This window comes from Ricinus communis, chromosome 5 (assembly GCF_019578655.1).
Source record: "Ricinus communis isolate WT05 ecotype wild-type chromosome 5, ASM1957865v1, whole genome shotgun sequence".
NCBI classification, from domain to species: Eukaryota; Viridiplantae; Streptophyta; class Magnoliopsida; order Malpighiales; family Euphorbiaceae; genus Ricinus; species Ricinus communis.
The window spans coordinates 28,709,241-28,731,412 of NC_063260.1; the positions used below are offsets into that span (position 1 = coordinate 28,709,241).

General features: G+C 32.2%; 5 protein-coding genes and 1 long non-coding RNA gene across 6 annotated transcripts; 2 read left to right on the forward strand and 4 right to left on the reverse strand.

Annotated features, from left to right (window-relative positions):
- The first annotated feature begins 4,405 nt into the window (after positions 1-4,405).
- Positions 4,406-6,799, forward strand: LOC8289074 (uncharacterized membrane protein At4g09580). The gene is made up of 4 exons (XM_002527609.4): positions 4,406-4,866; positions 5,527-5,797; positions 5,879-6,049; positions 6,227-6,799. The coding sequence occupies exons 1-4, from the start codon at positions 4,643-4,645 to the stop codon at positions 6,350-6,352; spliced, it is 792 nt and encodes a 263-aa protein (XP_002527655.2). The 5' UTR covers positions 4,406-4,642; the 3' UTR covers positions 6,353-6,799.
- Positions 6,800-7,401: 602 nt separating this feature from the next.
- LOC112533693 (transcription termination factor MTERF2, chloroplastic-like) lies at positions 7,402-10,291 on the reverse strand. Its single transcript, XM_048373794.1, has 2 exons — positions 9,050-10,291; positions 7,402-8,471 (listed from the first exon to the last, which is right to left on the reverse strand). The coding sequence occupies exon 1, from the start codon at positions 10,267-10,269 to the stop codon at positions 9,067-9,069; it is 1,203 nt and encodes a 400-aa protein (XP_048229751.1). The 5' UTR covers positions 10,270-10,291; the 3' UTR covers positions 7,402-8,471; positions 9,050-9,066.
- Positions 10,292-10,882: 591 nt separating this feature from the next.
- LOC8289073 (RNA-binding protein 34) lies at positions 10,883-13,950 on the reverse strand. The gene is made up of 6 exons (XM_015724460.3): positions 13,217-13,950; positions 13,074-13,132; positions 12,806-12,875; positions 12,538-12,663; positions 12,301-12,429; positions 10,883-11,537 (listed from the first exon to the last, which is right to left on the reverse strand). The coding sequence occupies exons 1-6, from the start codon at positions 13,817-13,819 to the stop codon at positions 11,079-11,081; spliced, it is 1,446 nt and encodes a 481-aa protein (XP_015579946.2). The 5' UTR covers positions 13,820-13,950; the 3' UTR covers positions 10,883-11,078.
- Positions 13,951-14,894: 944 nt separating this feature from the next.
- On the reverse strand, positions 14,895-16,438 carry LOC8289072. The gene is made up of 3 exons (XM_002527607.3): positions 15,856-16,438; positions 15,517-15,689; positions 14,895-15,315 (listed from the first exon to the last, which is right to left on the reverse strand). The coding sequence occupies exons 1-3, from the start codon at positions 16,378-16,380 to the stop codon at positions 15,204-15,206; spliced, it is 810 nt and encodes a 269-aa protein (XP_002527653.2). The 5' UTR covers positions 16,381-16,438; the 3' UTR covers positions 14,895-15,203.
- Positions 16,247-16,825, forward strand: LOC112536227. The gene is made up of 2 exons (XR_003080276.2): positions 16,247-16,387; positions 16,474-16,825. It is a non-coding gene; the product is annotated as an uncharacterized LOC112536227 (long non-coding RNA).
- An 869-nt stretch (positions 16,826-17,694) lies between these two features.
- Positions 17,695-20,968, reverse strand: LOC8289071. Its single transcript, XM_002527606.4, has 4 exons — positions 20,499-20,968; positions 20,102-20,240; positions 18,667-18,752; positions 17,695-18,432 (listed from the first exon to the last, which is right to left on the reverse strand). Exons 1-4 carry the CDS (start codon positions 20,766-20,768, stop codon positions 18,286-18,288), a joined length of 642 nt encoding a protein of 213 aa, XP_002527652.1. The 5' UTR covers positions 20,769-20,968; the 3' UTR covers positions 17,695-18,285.
- Positions 20,969-22,172: the final 1,204 nt, after the last annotated feature.

Genomic DNA, 22,172 nt, shown 5'->3' on the forward strand with positions numbered 1-22,172 from the left:
CGTAAGAGTGCAAATTAAGACTATAGAATGTACTAATTAAGCAAATTGATAGAGATGTTAACCTATATAAGCAAAATTAAAAAATGTGAATTGTAAAATTCTTTTTTGGCTCTACCAATTTTGATTCATCTTATTTTGGAGAGGCAAGTGTTTTCCTAGAGTATTTATCATCTTTTTTTATATCAAAAATTTGAATTTATAATTATCTTTATAAATATTTCATTAATCAACTCTGTTAGTAAATTAATTTTATAATTAAAAATCAATATTTAATAATAGCATAAAAAACTAAATATAAAGGACAGAATAATAATTCGAATTCAAAATTTTATTTCTTTAAATTCTATAATTTTTTAAAATAAGGAAAAGAGATCTTTCCCATATTCTCTTTCTATAATTTTTCAAAATGTTAAAATTTTTATTAAATTTATTTATTAATTTAATTTTAATATTGAAATAAAATAAAAGTCATACAGTGTACGAATAAACGACTAATTGTATATAAATTTAAATTTTATATGTCAAAAATAAATATATATGTTAAAATAAAAATAAATAAACATATCAAAATAAAAGTCATATGTATAGAAATAATTTAAATTTTAAAAATTAATATATATATCAATTACTCTCATTTATCCATTGTATTAATGGAAATTCTTTAATTTCTTTTGAAGAATAAAATTTAATTTATTTAAAATATTTAAAATTCTGAAAAGTTAAGAGCTTTTCATTTTATACTTTTAATTTATATTGCATTATGATGGTGCTCCTTACTACACTACCGTTAGTCACTACTTATGTGTCACTACGCCAATCTTCTTAAGAATTGTCGATCCATAAGTACTTACCTCATGCTTCCTTCACCTGTTGTTTCTCTTTTCTTTCTTGTTTTCCCTATTACTGAAGGCACGCACTAAAAACAGTAACTCTCATCCTACGCAAGTTAAACCATTTAAAAATATTCTAGAAATTTTATTAATAAAACTAATTAACCATACTTATTAATTGAATCTTTAATAAATAAATATGCTAATGGGAAATTACTAAAAAGTAAAAGCCATCCACGTTGGATCTCAATAATTATCATTAAAATTGAATAATCATATACTCAATATTACTTGAATTAAATTAAAATAATTGAAAGCCTTTATAATCAAATTATATTAATTTAATATTTTTATTATCACGATGTAATACTAACTTTTAGTAAAAAAAACCGTACTAGAATTATACTTTTACTAAACTATTTTGTACCGATCGGTCTAAATTATGTATAGATATTTAATGGTATTTTAGAGCTTTAATGATATATTTCTATATATAAAATGGTGAAAAAATATGTTTTTACCTCACTTAAACTTAATTATCTATTTTCAGAAATATTAGTAAAAAGAGAAAAATATGGAGCTAAAAAAAGCTTAATTGGATATGTTTGTGTCAAGACTCAAGATTAAGGTGCATATACTGCTAACTATAAGACCCAAGGGACATTTTAGTCATTTTATATAATTATTAGAATATATATTAAGAGTTATTTATGGAATAGTATTTGGTGGAGATTAAGATACTTTAAGTCTTATATATTAGATATACTTATATTAGTATACTCATTTATAGAGAGATTTATTTAGAGAAGGACTCTCCTCTATATAAATCTCTGCAAAACCTTAAGAAAAAGGAGGAAAATGAGGGAGTTTTCTCCTACCTGCTCTCTACACCTGCCACCATTATTTTCTACATAATTCTTTACGGTTTTTCATATACACTTTAGTTTTAGTTTTCGTTACTCTTTTTAGGATCTAACGAGCTTTTCAAAAAGTAAAGAGTGAACTTCCTACTTGAAAAAATTATTGATCTAGAGGGAGTTTTTACTTTTTTATGTCTTTTTATTTAATACCATGATCATTGTGTTAAATATGTTAGGCTAATTTTTATAAGTGTTTAGTTTACTCTTTTTACTTTTGTATGAACCTTGTTATTTATTTATTTATTTATTTAATAAATGATTTATTTACCTTCATATATTTATTAGTTTCGGTTATTATTGTTAGTTAATCATCATATTAATTTAGCAATAATAATTGTTATGAAAATATTTAGGTTTAAAAGTATTAGAAATATCATATTTGCTTTAAATCTATATTGGAATAAGAAACCTATGTTGTATCATTAGCTTGAGTGACTTAGGGAAAAAGGCATATCATCATCTCATTCATTAGATCTAGGCTTAAAATAAACCAAGGAGATTAATAAGTAAATGACTAGATTAAATATTATCTTTAGCATATAGTTTTAGACCATAAGCATTTGCATTTGCATTGCATATTTATTTATTATTTAGTTAATTTACTTTATGAATATCATTATCTCAAAATACTAATTTAGAGTGTTTAGATTTACTTTTATTATTTTGTGTTGATAATTAGTTTTTATAATAAGTGGCATCATAGTTTATTGAGAGATCGACTTTGTGGTGAACATACACTTACTATAAGAATGGTTCGTGCACTTACAAGTACTAAAAAAGACACATCATGGACTAATCAAATCAAATTGTGAAATTGATCTTTTTATATATATTCATTTATATTATATAAACAATGCCTATTAAAAATTACTAATTTAATATATATTTTATACTCTATAAAAAAATAAATATGCAGAGTCCTAATTTAAAAAAAAAGATAATAATATTTCTTTTACTAATTTTCTGTGTTGGTGTATATATTATATTAACTTAATTTTAAATAAAATCGAGTTATAAAAAAAATCTAGTTCTTTTTATTGGTTGATTTGCCCTTTTTTCTTTTGTAATCGCCGGGGCATGTATTAGTGCTGCTATTGTCATTCTCTTATGATTTTTCTAACGTCAAGATGGTAATTTTAGATTTAAAGCTACTAATAAATTACAATTTGTAATCTTTAAATCTTTAATTGTTTATTTGTATTTTAATACTGTATAAAATTTATATTTATATTTTAATAAAAATTATCTATAAAGTATTTTTATGTTAGTAGTAGCATATATTTTAATAGTTTGTATTGAATAATTGAATTATTATATTTGTAAGTTACTAAATTGTAAAATATATTATTTAAGAATATAATTGTAATTATAATTATAACTTTATGTTACTTTTTCTGTGTTGGTAATTGTATTTTTTTAAGTAATTGATAAAAATAAAATTTATATTTATATTTTTAGATTTACAAAATAAAATAGCACGGGATTAAATTATATTTAATTATAAAATTAGTACGACTATGAATAATTGAATTAGAAGGATACGGGCTTTGCCTTACCGAAAGAATATATATTGTAGGAATGAATGTGAGAACTGTTTAAATTTATTGTTGAAGTTTAGGAGAAGTAGGTTTAGAATTTCTTTATATTCAATAAATTGATATTTTGTTTTGAGAAAAGTTATTAACCAATTTATTTATAAAAAAAGAAAAGAATAATTGTCTTAAAAGACACCACAATAACGCTTAAAATCTATTTAAAATTAATAATTAGATATTAAAAACAGATGTAGATTTTTTTTAATTTATAAATAATTTTCAACAATAAAAGAAATATAATTCAAGAAAACTCTGTTGAAAGTGAATTGAGAAATATTAAGAAAAGAAACAAAAGCGACGGTCCATTCAATCGGATTAAGAAAGAAAAGAAAAGGAAAGGTTAGGAGAGCAAAACGCAGCGGCACGTCAAACATAATAAAACGACACATAATAAAACAGAAGCAGCACGTGTGTGGTGGAAAATAGACGAAACAATGTTCATAATGTGCGTCAAAACAATCTGCTCACTGCCTTTTATTACCTCTTTCATAATGTGCGTCAAAACAATGTTCATAATATGTGTTTTTTTTTCCTTGTTCTGTGAAAAATTGTAGAAAATAGAGCAAGAGGCAATTGTATTAGTTAAATGGCAATTGTATAGTTTGTATTCTATCGGAATCATATTCAGACAGGTTTCCGCCAATTCTCACGTCAGCCCTTTTTTGTACAATACTTGTATTTATTAACTTAACTCAATCTTTTATAGATTTGAAAAGTTTATTCCTTTAAGAACAAGGACATATAAGTCATTTATGTTTACGAGATAAAATTAGTCGATGAAAAGTAATTCAAAATATATCTAAGATTTTTATTAATTATTATTTTTTAAAATAATTTTTTATCAATGTACTCTTATAGAAAAATCAATTTTTTTATTTATTTCAATAGTCTCAAAATTAAGAAAATAAAATATTGAGAAGAAAAGGAAAAGGCGTTTTTACCCATTCAATCCCAAAGGGGAGATTTATTGGATCCACAAATCAAAAGCGAATATCCCCTCCTTCTCCTTCTGCCTTTCTCTGTGAATTAAAAGTTTAAGAAATAAAGAAATTAATAAAAACAAATACCAAAAATTACAGAGAAACAAACAAAACAACAACGAAAATAAAACGAAGGGAAGAAGAAGAGGAGGAGGAGGAGGAGAAGGGAGCAGAAGTGCCCCAAAAGGAAAGAAGTTGGAAACTTTGGCCTCTCCCTCATATCAGCTCCTCTTCCTTCTCTCTATCTCTCAAGAAAGAGAGAAAAATATTATAAAATAAACGCATAAATCAAAGAAATTCTGAGAGAAGAGAGAGATATGGAAACAGAAAACGCAAGGATAGGAGGAGGAGAGGGTAATAATAAAAAGAATGAAGGGATTTATGGATCTGGATTTCCATTAAGCTTTTGGGAGGTGACGGTGGCTGCAACTGTTGTTTTCGGATTTGTTGTGGGTCTTTTAGGGGTTTATCTAACCATGCCTCCTTCTGATTATAGCTTTCTTAAGCTCCCTCGTACCCTTCAAGATCTTCAAATTCTCAGGTTTCCTTTTTCTATTTCAAAATATTATGTCAATTTGTTGGAACTATGTTTTTTCTTTTTCTTTTTTTGCTTTCTCAATTGGGTCTTCATGTGTCATATTTAATGCATTTCTCAAGTAATTGACTTAATCAACAAATTACTTTACATGGATGTACAATTGGGTATTACTTTTATTATATCTGGAGATGAGAATGTTTCATATTATATGGACCCTTTAAAATTATGCAAATTATGGGTCTGCATGCCAGTCTAGTTTTCGAAATTTTATCTCATAGCTGGTTGTTTCTGCGACTTTGAATTGTTTTGCTCATGTGTGGCTCTTGAATTTGCTTGAACATGATTCGCCCAGAGGCTTGACATAATTGTATTATATCTATAATATACACACTATGGCATAATTGTCGATTAGAAACCTCAAATGCAGGTATATAGCTCATATTGAAACTGGGTTAAGATAACCAAATACCATGCCAAAAAGAATGGGTTTTTAGCGCATATATATATATATATAAGTATTATGCTATTGTGCATTGATGCGATTGTTCCACTTCATCTCTTTGTACTCTGTTCTTTTTCAGTGCATTTCTTCAAATTCTCACAATTGTTTTTTGCCCGCATCTATTTTCTGCTATAATTTAAAACCTTCTTTTTTTGGGGCAGAGATCATCTGGAGACCTACACAAGTGACTACACTGCACAAGTACTGATAGGGTACTGTGTGGTTTACATCTTCATGCAAACTTTTATGATTCCTGGGACTGTTTTTATGTCATTGCTTGCTGGAGCTCTTTTTGGGGTTTTTAAAGGCGTGGCCTTGGTGGTATTCACCGCCACTGCCGGTGCTTCCTCTTGCTATTTCCTTTCAAAGGTGATTGGGCGGCCTCTTGTATTCTCTCTGTGGCCTGACAAGCTGAGTTTCTTCCAAGAACAGGTCAATTTCAGCACTTCTCATGCCTGTCCTCACTTATATTGATAAACAAATTGGGATAAAATCCTATCATTATATTTTCAGGTAGCTAGAAGAAAAGATAGTTTATTAAACTACATGCTTTTCTTGAGACTAACTCCGACTTTGCCAAATACATTCATAAATGTTGCTTCACCAATAGTTGATGTGCCTTATCATATTTTCTTCCTGGCAACCTTTATCGGACTCATTCCTGCAGCTTACGTTACTGTCAAGGTATGCTACATTCCGACTCAGTTTATTGTAGTGAAGAATATTTTTAGCTATCGGGCGCTTGTTAGGAATTTTTCTAGAGGTGGAAGGGCAATTTTAGATTAGCTTCCAAGGTGACCTTAATTTAGGATTTCGTAAAATTCTAAGAGTTTATTTTGATGATACCTGATTGTCGTGCAGGCTGGGATAGCTCTTGGAGAGTTGCAATCACTGGGGGATCTTTATGACTTTAACTCTGTTGCCACTCTGTTTCTTATTGGGGTTGTCTCTATTACCCCTACATTGATGAGCAAGAGTAAAACATAGTATTCTGCAGATGGAACTTGCATGTTGTATATAGTCTTTAGTATCCTGGCACTGATACAGTGCCAGTTCGTCTCTGTGCAGATTAGCATCAAATAAATGCTATATGCAGTTGTCGCTGTTTATGGATTTAATTGCTGATGCTGCAGACGTTGAGGATGCTGATCTTGGGAAGGTACTCGGCTATTTACAAAGTTCTTGTTTGTGGGTTATGTATGCAGTTGGGAATGGAGGTGCAGGGTTGGGAGACAAGCTGTATATTTCCAGTTAGAGTGGCTAGGTCTTTAATTTCCTGTATCAGTGTCTCAAGGCACTGCGAACTTATGTATTTAGTGGTCTGTTAAGCAGTCATTGTGTATCAAAACCAATCTTTTATCTTATGAATGAGAGGGACAAAAAAAAAAAAAAAAAAGAATTTAGGAATGAAACGAGCTTAATTCTTTTCTATAATTTTTTTTTAAAAAGAAATCTGATCTTGATAAGAACAGTTAAGAGTGAGAAACCATGTTAAATAAATAATTAAATATATGGATTTTGCTTATGCGTAGCTTTAGCAAATAATGGGAATAAGTATAGTGCATAAAACACCACAAATCAGTGAAGCATTGATTTGTGTCTAATGCCATAATGATGTTCAATGGAATGGAGTAGAAAGTGGTCATAGCCCTCCCTTCTTCTTCTACTATTTTTCTAGTGAGTATCACATATTTGGTAGCTTCCATTTTCAGGATTTTTGATTGATCTGTTTATGTATGCTAAAAAATGGAGTGGTGAGATTAGGTATTATTCTTGTTTTCCTCAGTTTCTTTCCTTGAGGACTTGCAAAGTTGCATTTGGACAAGGTTTGTTATTATGCTTTTCAAATACTACTCTTTTTTCTTTTTTTAATAACCACAACTTTTTTTATGAAAAGACCTATGATCGATTGTCCTCCTTCACTTCCCCACCCGCTCCTACATTTATTGAAATTATAGAACTTATCATGTTTACAACTTTGGACCAATGTTGAGAATTTTTTGAAAAATTAAAAATAATCAAATGGCAATTATTCATGTGCAATAATGCTCTTTTGCTGCTCTGGATACAACTTCATTAACTATATGGCAAAACCATATAGGGTATTGTTTCAATCATACAGAGGATTTCGGGAGTATCAAGTTCCAAACAAATTACCTCTAATAGAAAAAAAGAAAACTAGATAGACCAAGTCAAGAAGAAAACAGGAGGTAAAAGTTTTTAGAAAAATGTTAGCAGCAAAACAAAGCAGTTTGCATGTTGCACTCAAGAAGCTGCAAATTTTTCCCATTTTCCCTTCAAAAATATCCAACGATTGAGGCGCTTGTTTTCTTGTGCTTAATCACATGTGCAAGAAGTACTCGTCAGAGTGTAAAAGAAAGACCAGTCGGATGCTTTCTGAAAGCTGATAAAACTCATCTTCAGATAAATCCCACCTCACGAAAACATCTCTTCCAAAATTTCCACTTTGAGTGATTCAGCAAATGTAGAATTCACAGGATCCAATCCTGTCTCCACAACTTTCTTGACAACTCCACTGAACTAACTCATCTTCAGATAAATCCCACCTCACGAAAACATCTCTTCCAAAATTTCCACTTTGAGTGATTCAGCAAATGTAGAATTCACAGGATCCAATCCTGTCTCCACAACTTTCTTGACAACTCCACTGAACTTGTCAGACAACATTGGGAAACATAGTCACAAATCAAGAGATGGTAGATCTAGGCATTCCATACGAAGGAGAAATCAAACATTCGAGCTCTTCATATCACAAAGGCTTCTTCTGGTTGTCAAGCATTTCAAAGTCCTAACTACTCTCTGATTGGAAAGAAAGTAAAGTTTCTAAGATATCATAACATGGGATCCAATAATGTTTCAAGCGCAAAACTTTATTGATTCCATGGTATGGTACCTTCCGACCCTGCCATCATGTTTTATACATGGAACTACGAGTACTGTGAGCTTTTATTGGCTTGCATAACTACACTTAACGGATGGCAGCTATGTCCTCAAATTGCATGATTCTTCTATAAGACTAGACTAAAATGGTTCTGGCCATGGCTGCAGCAATTTTGAGTTGCATAACATGAACGACCACATAGGCCTGGAAAAAAGAAGAAGAGTAGAGTCTCAGTTATGGTTTTGAAATATGCAAATCACTTTGTTTTGAAGTAGGATGAGATGATTGGGTATAAGATACTAATATTGCATTAGACATAAGAATCACTAATACCTTCAACACAAACAGCAAACAAGAAAAACAGAAAATTCACCAAGCAAAATAATGGAATTCATAAGATATAGTGGAATTGCCAACGAGCAACCAGAAAAGATTTACTCCAGCTTGTTCATAAATAATTGAATGTTAGCTACATGTTCGGAAGGTCATATCACAAGATAACACTAAAAACTTTGGCTAATATATATCATCACCAATGAACATCTTTCACAGAATTCATTTCAAGAAGCTACTGAAACCACAAATTATAAGGAAAACATGCCTAGTTGACAAAGTTTACACTTGTTCTCAGCCCTTATCCTATCCACCCACCCACCCAGAAGAGATAAAATTAATTAGTTTCCATCAGTTACTCAAAGTAGCTGTTAGATATAAGAACAAGATAGAACAAAGCTGAACAAGATAAAAGTTCATAGCTTTAACCAAAAAAATGAAGTGCTTACAATTAACTTGTTCAATGTTATACAGGTGAAGCTGCACTTTTTTCATCAAATGCGAAGCCTAGTTCTTTCAGATCCACCTTCCCATGAAAGACATCTAACAATTCAGGCACTTGTTCTTGATACTTAAACACATACTTCTCCAAGAAGCTATCATCAGTGGGTGCAAGAATTGGAACTAAGCACATTTTAGGCTTGATCAAGCCTTTTAGAAGCAAAACTCTAACAACTGAACACCTTGGCGCAATCCTCTTCTCCAAACTATAAGTAAAATAAGCTGGGTTTTTAAGAATAACAGCAGGCTGCCAACCCATCCTATTCACAAGAAAATCCATTTTATTTGTAATCGACTCCTCTGAAAAACTCATACAATGTGGATACTTTCTGAAAGCTGATAAAATCTCATCTTCAGATAAATCCCACCTCCTGAAAGCATCTATTTTACATTTCCAAGTTCTTGGAGACAGTTGGACTTTTGCAATGAGTGCTTTAACAAATGTATATTTCAGAGGATCAAATCCCATCTCTACAACTTCCTTGACGCCTTTATTGAACTTGTCAACATCTCGCCAAACAGCATTGGGACACCTAGTTATAAATGAAGAGATTATCGATTGAGGCATTCCAAGCCCTCTTAAGACCGATATATTGAGATTTAAGTTGTTTACATTATAACCATCTCTTAAAGTCAAACGTTTCAAAATCCTAACGACATTCTCCTCAGAAAGGAGTAGACTTTTCAGGACATTACAACATGGGATCAGATATTGGTCCAAGCTCCTCGTCAGGAGGTATGGGTTACTACTCATCAATATCTGAAGGTCTTTGCTTGAAAATCCTACAGAACGTAAAAATTGAAGCTTGGGCAAAATTGTTTTATTAACATTTAACAAAAGCAGCTGGGGCTGGTTCCTAATAACTTTGGAAACGTGAGTATTTTGGGTAAGTCCAAGATCTCTAAAAAGGCTAAGGACAGAGTCGGGATTGGTTGGGTTATCGAAAAGAACATTCCTAGAGGCAGATTTAGCAGCATCTGGAGACAACCCACAAGAATTAATGAGGTATGAAATTGTAAAGGACTGTTTAATTTCTGTTTTTAACGATGAATAGTATCTAATTGATGCATTAAAAGGAGGAGTACGCAGTTGGGTTTTCGAAAAATCCGACAAAGTAATGCTTCTATGATTTGACGTTACTTTTCTACAAAAGAAACTAAACAACATATTTGATACTGATAATAGAGCAACTCACCAATTTGTTAACTGAAAATGCTGGCCTTTTAAAGCTCAAACTTCCTGAAGTCGCTAATACAAGCATCAATTGCCTGCTCTTCCTCTACTCTATTACTCAAGCTTAAGCTGATGAATCGGTTTTGTTAGGGTTTTGCACTGGTAAGCGGTAACCAGAATTCTCTCTATTTGTTTTGGGTCTTCTCATTTCACATACTTGATTAAGGTGCAAGTCGGATGAATGAATCCTGAAATTGGATTTTGATGGTGCATCTAACGCTGAGGAAAGGAGAGACGGAAGCAATTGGGATTGTGGCAAGGAATCATTGCGGTCTGGTCAGATTAGCAAGGATTCCAACATCCGTGAAGCTGGTGTTTCAAGGATATTGTTGGGCTTAGGAATGTGAGATGGTATCTGGTTGGTGCTCAGGATACTCGTAATTGTAATAGAACGGCCCATTTGTTGGCCAGACAAGCTCTTCTGTGTCATGATCTTTGTTTGGAACTCTTTAAGCCAACTGCAGTGACTTCCGGAACAGCATAGACTGTAATTTCTTCTCTAGACATGCCATCTCAAACCACGAATAACTTTTAAGTGTAGAGCATGTGAGATTTACAAGCAGGTTAAATATTTCATATCAATGCCCTCAGTTTCTCACAAACGCATTCTTGTCCTTTGTCGTCAATACTCTCCTTCTCTATCCAATAATGAACAACAAATAAATAAACATTGCATTAGCGGGTGAGTTACTAAGTGAGTGCTTTCAATAATACAAAGCATTTTTATTTTCTTTTGGTGTGTATTACTTCCTAAATTTTTTGGTTTTCTTCTTCGTGTTGGAACTCTCTGGAGTCCGGCTATCCAGCTTGCGCTTTTGCCCTGTTTGTTTTATAGCACTTCCATCTTTAGATTTCACCCGTGCCTTTCTTGCAGCAACAGCTGGTCTTTTTCCATTGCGCTTTTCTCCTGTCTGAGTGTTAGATTTCGCCTTGACACACCCATTGTGCTTCGGATGGGGTTTCTTTTGAGTACCAGGTTTGCTAGCACGCAAACCCTGGTAGGAAAGAGAAGCCTTTGTGTTTGACCTTCTGTTACCTTCAGCAGGTCTTGAATCCAACTTCTTGGTACCACCTGTCTCTGCAGGAAATGAATTTTTTCTTTTAGATGGTGTAGAAGTAGCGTCTTTCTTCGCATGGGATAGTCTCAGCTCTCGATCTCTGATATTCAAGTTTCTTTTCTTCAATGCCAAATTCACAGCTTCCTGCAAACCATAACCAACACAAGTTAATACTAGAAGGGGATGCGGTATTGTCATGATATTGAGTTAATGCATAAAGTAAGATAAATTTATTGATATCATCATTTTTTTTTTTCAAAAACTGCACCTACAGAAACTACATCTGAAAATTCCCAAGTCTAATTCATGCATCTATGCCGTATAAACTAGTCAACTCCACATGTGAGGATCACTTCATGCATAATTTAAGAACAAAATTTCATGCACAAACATGAAACAGTCAATCCAAACAGCAGGCATTTAATGCTGTCTTTTACCAGCAACTGATCCATAATGGTTGCATAAGAAAAAAATTCTACAAGTATGCCCCTGCTCAAGAAACATGTCAATTTCCCTACCAAGTTCGCTTAAGGTCATAGCTTCATGCTACAGCAGAGTTGGATATGATTATATATGTGGCTGAAAGACTTATAATCATGCCAGCCTAGAATAGGTGAATAGAATTCTCAAGAAGATCCACAGCACAGAACCATTTGTCAAAGTTGGTAATCACAGAGATACAAGGAAAGACATCATACAATTCTACAGGAGCAATTGTTTTAAGCTTATACAGGGTGATAGGAGGCAGATGAAAACCCAACTCATGGGAGAACAAAAATTAATGTGTATGTATGGCATAGAGAAGACGAAAACACATCAATAATCACAATATGGTAAAATTGTGCATCTTGTTTCAGTCAATGTTGGTCTTGCTGATAAATAAGCAATAGAGAACAGCTTATCATACCCTTGTTTTAAACAACACGTAGGCAATACCCCTCCCAAGACCTACATAAGAATCCCTAATAACTCGAACAGCTTCAATGCTAGACTCAAGATCTTTGATTCCAGAGAAAAGCTGATAAATTTCTTCATCCTACAGAAAAAATAAAATTGGCACATCCAAATTAGAACTATAAGAATAAAAAACAAGACATGCAAACTGACAATGAGGACAAAGAAAAGTCGTATGGTCATTGATTACCTTTACATCGAATGGGAGGTTACCCACAAAAAGGGTTCTTTTGTTGTCATAGAGTGGTGTAGCCTCACCCTTCAATTTTTTCCGAGGAGGACAGGCACGGTCAACACGGATGTGATTTCCTCCAACCTACATTCACACAAAAAATTTCCTAATCTTTATGCCAGATCCAACTCAGATGTATGTGAGTGTGAAAGTGAAAAAAATAGAGAGGCATACTGTCATATATTTATTCAAAAAATCCTGTTTTAATTAGAGAAGAGTAGCATACCACAGCCATATTATTGGCAAGAGAAGCCTCAGCAGATTGCTCTGTTTTGAAAACGATGTAAGCATGTACACTGCAATAGATGACATTTGTTATCAGGATATCAGCAAAAAGAATCATATTTCAAGCATTAATGAAATAGAAGCTTTTACAGCATATACGTCAATTAAGTAGTGATAAAATGATACAAATACAAATATAATGTCCAATAAAAATGATAAAGCCGTAGCTTTCTCATGCTAGTCTAAACTAATCAAAATGAAAACCATACCTATCAGCAGAGTCATTGATTTTCTTCAGTATAACAGCCCCTTTTCTTGGTATCTTGGTCTGAACAAAAATAAAATGCAACAATGAAAATAAAGCCAAAAAAAAAAAAAATCATAAGCAAAAAGCGATTAAGGAAACACTCACATCCACAATAGGCACAGAGCGTATCCTCACAGAGTCAATCTCACCAAACTGGCTAAACTCTTTCACGAGTGTCTTCTTCTTCATTTTCAAAGGCAAGTTTCCAACAAACACAGTCCTTAACAACTTACTTTCATCATCGAACCCTTCGCCGCCCTCTTTCGAAACCAACATATCCTCCTCCGCATTTTCCGCCTTTTTCCTCTTCTCTCCAACAGCAACAACAACCGCATTTCTAGAAACTTCTGGAGAACCATACTTTTTAGCCTCGTATTCACTCTCTATGTCATCTCTTTTTCTCTTCTTTTTCTTTTTCTCATTCTGAGTTTTATCTGTTTCTGATTCAGATTTTTGAGATTTCAATTTCTTTGTCTTCTTGGTTTCTTCCAAAGGAATCTCCGTAACTTTTTCTTCTACCACTGAATTGGTTTCTTCATTGGACTTTCTTTTGAAAGGATTACTATCAGAGAAGATGGCTAATGCACTCTTTTGCTCAACGACGTCGCCGAACAGAGTCTTGAAGATGTTGGATGGTGTAGAAACGCCGGCTTGGTTTATCGAGGCTGAGGCAGCTTCTAGTTCCTTGGATTCCTTTTTGCCACCCATCTCTATTGCGGTGTTAATGGAGAATACAAACCCTAATTTAGATGGTCATCTGGTTTTAGGAGGGAGGGAAGGGAATGAATGAGATACAGCAACGCTCAGAAATAGCGATGGATCAGGTCGGATAATCCAATTCGGCTTTAACTTTAAGGCCTCCGTTAAATACAAATTTGAACTCCAGCCCAATGTTATGAATTAGACCTGGAGCCCAAATCGATAATACGTGAAAACAAATTCTGGATATTACATTTGTTATTATTATTTTTATTATAAATAATAATAATGCAAAATAAATTTGTAAATAAAATTATTTATTTTATAATTATATTTTAAAAAATAATAAAATAAAATATCGTTAATTGTTTTTTTAATTTCTAATATTTCAATTTATTAATGCTTTACAGAAAAGTTATCTCAAAATATTTATCAATTAATTCTTTAATTACATAGACAATCAATCCTACAAATGCAATTGGTATTACTATTAGAACAAATTATTGTGTTAAGAAACAAACTTATTTATTAATTAATATAAAAATATTATTTCCTAAAATTTTAATCATAGTTTAGTAGTTAAATATATATTAAATGCATAAATAAAATATATTTTATAATATTAAAATTATTATTTAATTATAAAATTAATTAATCAATTAATAATTAATATAAAAAAACTATAAAATTAATTATCAGCGTCTCAAAATAAGTATATTAAACAGATTTATTTTTTGATCATATATTCTTAAGTTTATTAAACAGACTTACTTTTTCGTTTCAAAGATTTTAATTATATTAATATTTTATATATTTTTATTTATGAATTTAATCAAATTAACATTTTAAATAGTTCTTGGCTACATAACATTCCCAAAAGCAACCACTCTTTGCGCTAAACTTCAAGTGTATATAGTTAATATTAGTTATTAGTATCCAAGTGACGGAAAATTACATGCGAGGAAAAGATTAAATTAAGCATTATATTGATATAATCCATTTGAAGGTAGTCCGATGTTATCGGCAGATTACAGTAAATATCAGGATCAAAAGCGTTAATGTTAGGAGTACGAGGAGTCGCGGGTAATTAAACAAGACAAACTGTCATACATTATGAAAACGTAAAATTATAAAATAGGGGGATAATATCAGGCTTAGCGAAATTAAACTGTACAAAAGAAGCAAGGAAAAGATACACAGTACAGATCCAGATATATAATTTTTCTCCATCTTCTAGAGCTTTTTCCAGTAAAGAGCACCAGAAATATTTTATTCATGTTATCAATATTTTCTTGTTATTGAAGTTAGTAACATTGCCTCTTTGGGAAGAGCTAAGGCCACGAAACTTGTTTTCTTGGCGTGGATAATGTATCCAAGCCATATAGATGTTCTGTTAGAGAGCAACAACCATAGCTGGTGAAATTTGAGCCTTGCTATTAATTTCTTCTTCTTCTTCTTCTTCCTCTGCTTCCCACATGAAGTGTGCATAAGATCCCATCACCATGCTAAACAGACAAAAATTATCAATAGTACCAAAAAAAATAAAACGAAAAAGAAAACCTCATGCAAGAAATGCTATTCCGCTAAGTATCATAATTGATGAAGAAAAGAATATGAATAAAACCCATCTGTATGCATGTAAGAACAAATTAAAACAGAAAAAAAAAAAAAAAAAAGTACTAACAAGAGAGAAGCTAGTAAAGTACCAATCATGAGGAGCGGCAGAAACAGCTTGATCAAAATAAGCTTTAGCTCTCTCACCGTCTCTCTGTCTATCCCAAATTAACTTCCCATATAAAGACAAAACTTCTCCATCTCCTGCACCAGCTAATATGGCTCTCCCATAATACTCTTCAGCTCTCTCCATGTCTCCCTCCACCTTCATTACAACGCACACAATTATAAGTTAAAGTTAATATACCTTGCTTATAACCTTGAACAAGGTGGGGCTGCGTTGGCGGTACACTCAACTGACTTTTTTTTTTTACAGGTTGACTCACTATTTTATTTATACATATGAACTTGAATAGAATTATTTTAATTACCTCGTGCAAGAACTTCCCGTAGTTTCTCAAAAGCAAAGAATCATTAGGATTCGACTTTAACATTTCCGTATAATAATCACCTATCTTGCTCAAGTCATCGCTACTGTTACCGTCAACACCGCCATTTCCGCCGCCTGAATTCTTTCCTTTCCCGAATCCATCACCGCCGCTGCTAAACCCCAGCTCTTCCAACGGAATACCATTTTCCGGCCATATGTAAGTCAAATTCGAATATTCCTCCTCCAATATCCTCGCCGGAAAGGACATGGAGCCAGCTCTGGAGAGCATCTCCTCAGTCTCCGATCTTATGATGTCAGTTTCCGACAACGCTCGTCGAATCAGCGTGTCTCTTTTCCGGCTATTGATCTCCAAATGCAGCGAGAATTTCGGGGAATTCGCGGTGCTTTTCTCCCCGGATAATACGCTGGAGATGGAATTGCGTCGGGAAAGAGAGAGTTTTGGTGAACCGCAAGTGACCGGCGCGTGAGCCTGTATGGATCCGGTTCTCAGAAGAAGAGATTTCATGATTGATGTAATTAGTTTATGTTGAGACTTTTGATACGTAAATAGTTTTGTTTTGAGTTTTGATCTGTTTAGTGATTTTATAAACATATGCAGGAGTTTGAGGTCCGTTGGATTTAGTGACTACTGAGTTGACTTAAGGGTGAAGGAGATGAGAACACGTGTAGAAGTGCACGTGAGGGTAGCTAAGCTATGGGCAGGAGCGTGGGGGTCGGCGATCGGGAACTTTCTCCTGCTTTTCTCTGAGGAGTGAAATGCACGCGTCACAGGAAAGGCGTGAGTGGATGCTGACATGGATAGGCCACGTCGAAAGTAATACCAGGATGGGCCCATGGTATGGTTATGGTACGGGACTGCCATACCTCTCTGTCCCTGTCCTCATTAGATAATATTGTTTTTTTGCTTTTTGTTCTCTTTAGCTAATAAAGTTGTTTCTGGGGTTAATAGATTTTGATCCTTCATCTAATAATCCTTCTCATTTTGAATTAGTATTTTAAGAATTTTAATTAATAAAAATTTAATAATAAAAATTATAAATCTCCGCAGTAACCTTTTTAATTATCACATTTAAAAACATGATGATTTTATTTTCTAACATTTAGCATTTAATGTTATTTGATTTTTAACAAATTTCTCCACTTCTATACTAAAGTACGAGTAATCCGCCTTGCAAAGTGGTTCATCTCCCTCCTCACTCTTCACTCTTCACTCTTCACTCTTCACTTTCTCTTTTAATAATTCTCTTCTTTCTAAACCATAATAAATAAACTTAGTGTACTTCATTGAACATGAAACTGTATTTGGACTACATGACTTTCTTCCAGGACTCACTCCATGTGATGCCACGTGAGAGCATTTAGATAGCCTCCACGTGGACTTCCTTTTGAATGTTATGTCACGTGCAATCCATATCCACCTGCGTGCTCATTTGGCCTTAAACATTGCTCCATGGTGCCATTAGAAAATCCATTATCCAAATTTTAATACGCTCAAGAAAATTATTGAAAAGAAGATAGAAAAACTTATTGGTTTTTAAGCATGGTTATGAGAATATTTTTTGCATAATATAATTGAATATATTTTTATTTTAGCGATCTGATGAAATATAAAACATACTTTATTTAAAGACTCAAATGTCAACAAAATGCAAAATTGAGGGACTTGAAGACGTGTTTATCCAATTAAAATGAGCCAAGTTCGTAGCGACTAACTACCATGGTAATGAGGCTCTATTAAGGCATCTTATACATACAAGTAAATGCCATCCTCATTTGTACATGGTCATGAGAAACATACAGTCATGTCGGCACGTAAAGATACTTTAAGAAAGAAAAGAAAAAGGAAATACTGCCTTAAGATTAAATTGAAGGAATAACACTGTTTATAAGTAAACAGAGAGACGTATCGAATCCGTTTCAACATGGACATTAGTAATAATACTTTGGACAACCCAACCCAATGGCTCTCATAAGTCATAAAAGACTTTCTTACCATTCTTGACATGGAACTCTCATCTATCTGTCGCATCTAAGTTCTAAGGCGAGGTTAGATCACGCCAATCAGGCTTCAATTTCAAGTAATATCAGATCCAAAACCTGACCAACATAGAATGTGAGCATTTTTATGGGTTGGACCAGATTCGATTTAGTGAAAGAACTGCTTATCCAAACCTATGCCTTTCGGGCTTGGATTAGAGAGGCCCAGTGGGTCCCCAAGATTACACATTTTCATAAATTCCTATAAGAATCAGAGTTGGGATGAATGAGGTACATTTTCGTAAATTCGCAAACTGAAAGAGCTGCATACGCTGAATGTATACATAACTACTTACAAGAATATTGTTAAATATCTTTTAACTCCAGAATGCAACACTAGCAGATTTGAAAAACCAACCTTTTATTACCAAGTCTACTGATTCTTCTTTAAAGTCGAAGCAGAAGTTGATGATCTTGAAGAAGTTGATTTTCTAGGATCTTGACTTGAAGTCCTTATAATGAAAAGGAGTGTTTCTACAAGCATTCCACAAACTAAACCAAGAATCCCCCCGGCGGCACTCTGGGGAAAATAGAAAAGGCGCTGTCAATACTTCGACTGAGAATAAATGGGAACAGTTGGGACTTGGGAGCCACAAATTATTACATGTGTATTCACATGCAAATGAATGAAAAGTCTATCAAGATAGAAAACAGTTTGCAGTGATGGAGAAGCAACATATATATATGTGTGTGTGTGTGTGTGTGTGTGTGTGTTGCTTCTCCAATATATATATATGTACTGAACATGTCTTACCATTGCAGGACTGTGGCCAAACAATGCCCTGAACGCTGCATATCCCACCAAGTAGCCAGTGAACATGGTCAGAGCAACATGTAAACCTGTAAACATTAACACCATAGTGACTTCAGATGAGGATTTAAAGTTTACTGAAGTTGGAGAAATGTAATATGAAAATGGACAAGGCATATCTATGACTGAAACCCTATGATCATTGCTGAGGAAGCATAAAATACATCTTCAGGGAGGGAGGAAAAGACATGTAATAACATTGATTATAGAATGCAACAGAGCTGCTGGCAAGAGTCCTAATGAGTAATAGCATTAAAGTGCTGAACTAATATTTTCCAATGGTAAATCTCCTCATCTAGGAAACACTATGAGTATGCCTTGCTTTGAGTTCGGTTTTCTCTAGATTTTCTACAGCCTTGCCCAATATTCCCCATGTAACTTGCAGAATGTTTCCCAAGATAAACATTGAAAATGCCAAATCTACCAGTCATGAGAAATCACAATAATTTTGTGACTAGTGTCTACCATTTCAAAAATGCAACTCTCGGTTCAGAAAGGAAAGAGAAGTAAAATAAAAAAGAAAAAAGAAAAATAAAACAATAAGAATGAAGAAATAAAGAAAGAAAGAATAGAGGGGGGAATGAACCCAAAAAGCAACATGAAAAAACAAACAAACAAAAAACTTGGATAATATTTAGCAAATTGAAAATACTTCACATTGATATATTGGAAGTGTTCAGATATAATCATCCTTGTAGTCTGAATGAAATCTTAAGTTTGTCAACTAAATCAAGTGCTAAATGACTTAACAGCAAAAGGGTGGTAAAAGAAGGAAAATAAGATAATATATCGAATGGCTGATATCAAACAGCTTAATCACACAAGAGACCAATACGCAAATGGAAGCCGCCATCAGATTTTTGAAAGTTCTCTAAGACTAAAATTCCATGAAAATATGAAAACTGTGATAGAAAGATATTTGGTCTCCGACTCTCTTCCTAAATTTTGTTAGCATTGGCTCCATAATGATGATAGAGAGATGCCACAAGTTATATTATTTCATAATTGAACAACTCAATCTCCAGAAAATATCAGAACAATCTGAGTTACCAAATTTTAATTTCTGATACTATACAACAGAATCCACACCATATATCTCTGCAAAGCGCAAGGGTATTCATATTACAAATCTTATATATCAAATGTCATTTTTGTTATCTAGTAATTGAATGCAAATTAGTCTTACAAATGGTCATGCAACTGAAAGATAATATTTTTTTTCATAACTAGCTAACAGTTTTCATTATGTTCTATTCATTATTCCTTGTAAAAACTAATCACTTTTTTCCAGCCTATAATTAGCCATGCTTCCATTCCCTTCAGATACCTCCCTGCAATTAGATTATTATTCTACAAAAAGCTGAGTGATAATAATTACCAAAACCAAGCTGATCCTTGTAAGAAGAGAAAGGCTCAATCTCATCCTTCCTGGGAGTAATGTCCTTAACAAGCTCTTGATATGCATTTCTCTCTGCCAATTCCTCGAGTTTCCTCAGTCTCGCTTTCAGCTCTTCACTCTATATTAATCCCAAAAGAAAAATAAAAATGCAAAAAGACAAAAGGGAAAATAGCTAAATGTTAAAATTCAACAAACCAACCAAAGTCACATTTGTTTCATCACTTCATGAATATAAAAAACTCTGAGTTTTGACAGGTAGTGCTTAATTCAATCAACAGAGTTACTCTTTTTGGGTCCGTTTTTCCAGGACCAAACAGAAAGGCATCATATACAATATATGAGAGAGAGAGAGAGTATCACAATTCACCGGAGTTACCTTTTCTCTAGGCTTAGGACTGGTGAGGACGAGTTCGGACCCAGAGAAGAGACGGATCAAGTCGGGCCGGGTAGAGTGCGGGGAGGCGATCCATATGCTGCGGAGAGACTTGTACTGTACATTATGTTGAGAGACGAGGAAGGAAGCAAGATCTCGTAGTTGCTGAGACAGGTGTGGTTCTTTGGAAGCTGAGAGGAGAAAAGAACGAATAGGTTCTGTGAGCAATATAGTTAATCCGGGTGGGTTTGGCGGGTCAGTTGCGCTGCTCATTTCGGTTTTTTCTTCTACTTGCAGAATCAAGGAGACAAAATACCTGAGGGATTTCTTTCTTCAACTACGATGAACTCCTTTCACAATTAATAAGTAAATTACGAAGGAGTTGCCTGTTATTGTTTTTATTTTTTTTATTTTCTTTTCAATAATTTTTACATATAGTTTCCAGATAAAAATTATTTTTCAATAAACTATAAAATGTTATTTTTTAGAATTTTTAATTTTATCTTTTCTCTTCACATTCTCTTATGTTTATTATATCTTTTTAATTTTATTCTTTTATTCCTTATTTTCTCATTATATTCTTGTATAAAATTTAATTAAAAAACTATTTTAAACAAATAACAATTATAAAATATTATACATTTCTTAATATTTTAAAAATAAATTATACACAATAAACACACCAAATTAATCCTAGTTTTTTTTTTAAATTTATCACTTTTGAAAATATTAAATTAAAATATCTTCTCTTAAATCCAATTGAAACTAACTTGTTTAATTTAAAATAATTTGAATTTAATTGAACTTTTAACTTCTTCTATTTATATCTACTTTACACAAACAAATTTTTAAGCTTCTAAACTTTCTTTTATTAATTTATTTTGCTAATTTTTTATATTTATTAAATATAATTCTAATCAAAATAAAATAAGAATAAAGATTTAATAAAATAAATAAAAATCTAAAACATATAAAAATTCTTAATCTAGAAAATAAATAAAATAAAATAAAAATTTTAAAAATTTAATAATAGATTTCATTATTTTTAAATTTAAAATTTTTAAACCATCAATATTATTGTACCAATTTGAATACCAATTATATGAACTGAAGTTGGATATAAAATTGCATCATTGTCAGCAATTAGTATTACCGTAAAAGATCTAAACTTAAGATTTTTTAATTTATTTTTTATAAAATAATTTAAGAGTCGTATTTATTATTTTAAAATTTATGAAGAAAAATTTGATTTTTAATAGATCTAAGAAAATATTATTATTTATTTTTTATATTTTTATTTTTAAATCATATTATCTCTCTTTATTTATTAATTTTTACTAATATAAAATTAGATAAAAATATAATAAAAAATATTATTACATATTTTAAGATAAATTAAAATAAAAAAATTTAACTACTTATAATTTAATAATATATATACAGAAAATATTATTAAAAATACTCTAACATGTAGATGCTAAACTAATAATTATTATATTTGTTTATAAGATTTAAGATCTAAATCAGAGTAAATATAATATTATAAGCTATTATATAGAATAATAATATTTTATTGTTATTAAGTACTACCAAATTTAGCCTAACAATATCAGTAAGGAGAAACTAGAATTAAACTAAACTCGACATTATTCTAAAAGAAAAACAGGAAAAAAGCTA

What these genes read in the sequence shown, in the direction of transcription:
- LOC8289074 (XM_002527609.4), top strand. Translation starts at nt 4,643, where the DNA reads ATGGAAACAGAAAACGCAAGGATAGGAGGAGGAGAGGGTAATAATAAA. An exon ending in CAAGATCTTCAAATTCTCAG is followed by an intron (nt 4,867 to 5,526) that starts GTTTCCTTTTTC and finishes TTTTTGGGGCAG; the next exon opens with AGATCATCTGGAGACCTACA. An exon ending in CAGCTTACGTTACTGTCAAG is followed by an intron (nt 6,050 to 6,226) that starts GTATGCTACATT and finishes ATTGTCGTGCAG; the next exon opens with GCTGGGATAGCTCTTGGAGA.
- LOC112533693 (XM_048373794.1), bottom strand. Translation starts at nt 10,269, where the DNA reads ATGTTGTTTAGTTTCTTTTGTAGAAAAGTAACGTCAAATCATAGAAGC.
- LOC8289073 (XM_015724460.3), bottom strand. Translation starts at nt 13,819, where the DNA reads ATGGGTGGCAAAAAGGAATCCAAGGAACTAGAAGCTGCCTCAGCCTCG. An exon ending in GCTCTGTGCCTATTGTGGAT is followed by an intron (nt 13,133 to 13,216) that starts GTGAGTGTTTCC and finishes ATTTTTGTTCAG; the next exon opens with ACCAAGATACCAAGAAAAGG. An exon ending in TTGCCAATAATATGGCTGTG is followed by an intron (nt 12,664 to 12,805) that starts GTATGCTACTCT and finishes GTGTGAATGTAG; the next exon opens with GTTGGAGGAAATCACATCCG.
- LOC8289072 (XM_002527607.3), bottom strand. Translation starts at nt 16,380, where the DNA reads ATGAAATCTCTTCTTCTGAGAACCGGATCCATACAGGCTCACGCGCCG. An exon ending in ACGGGAAGTTCTTGCACGAG is followed by an intron (nt 15,690 to 15,855) that starts GTAATTAAAATA and finishes GTTGTAATGAAG; the next exon opens with GTGGAGGGAGACATGGAGAG. An exon ending in TCTGCCGCTCCTCATGATTG is followed by an intron (nt 15,316 to 15,516) that starts GTACTTTACTAG and finishes TTGTCTGTTTAG; the next exon opens with CATGGTGATGGGATCTTATG.
- LOC8289071 (XM_002527606.4), bottom strand. Translation starts at nt 20,768, where the DNA reads ATGAGCAGCGCAACTGACCCGCCAAACCCACCCGGATTAACTATATTG. An exon ending in GTCCTAAGCCTAGAGAAAAG is followed by an intron (nt 20,241 to 20,498) that starts GTAACTCCGGTG and finishes GGATTAATATAG; the next exon opens with AGTGAAGAGCTGAAAGCGAG. An exon ending in CAAGGATCAGCTTGGTTTTG is followed by an intron (nt 18,753 to 20,101) that starts GTAATTATTATC and finishes TAATGTTTACAG; the next exon opens with GTTTACATGTTGCTCTGACC.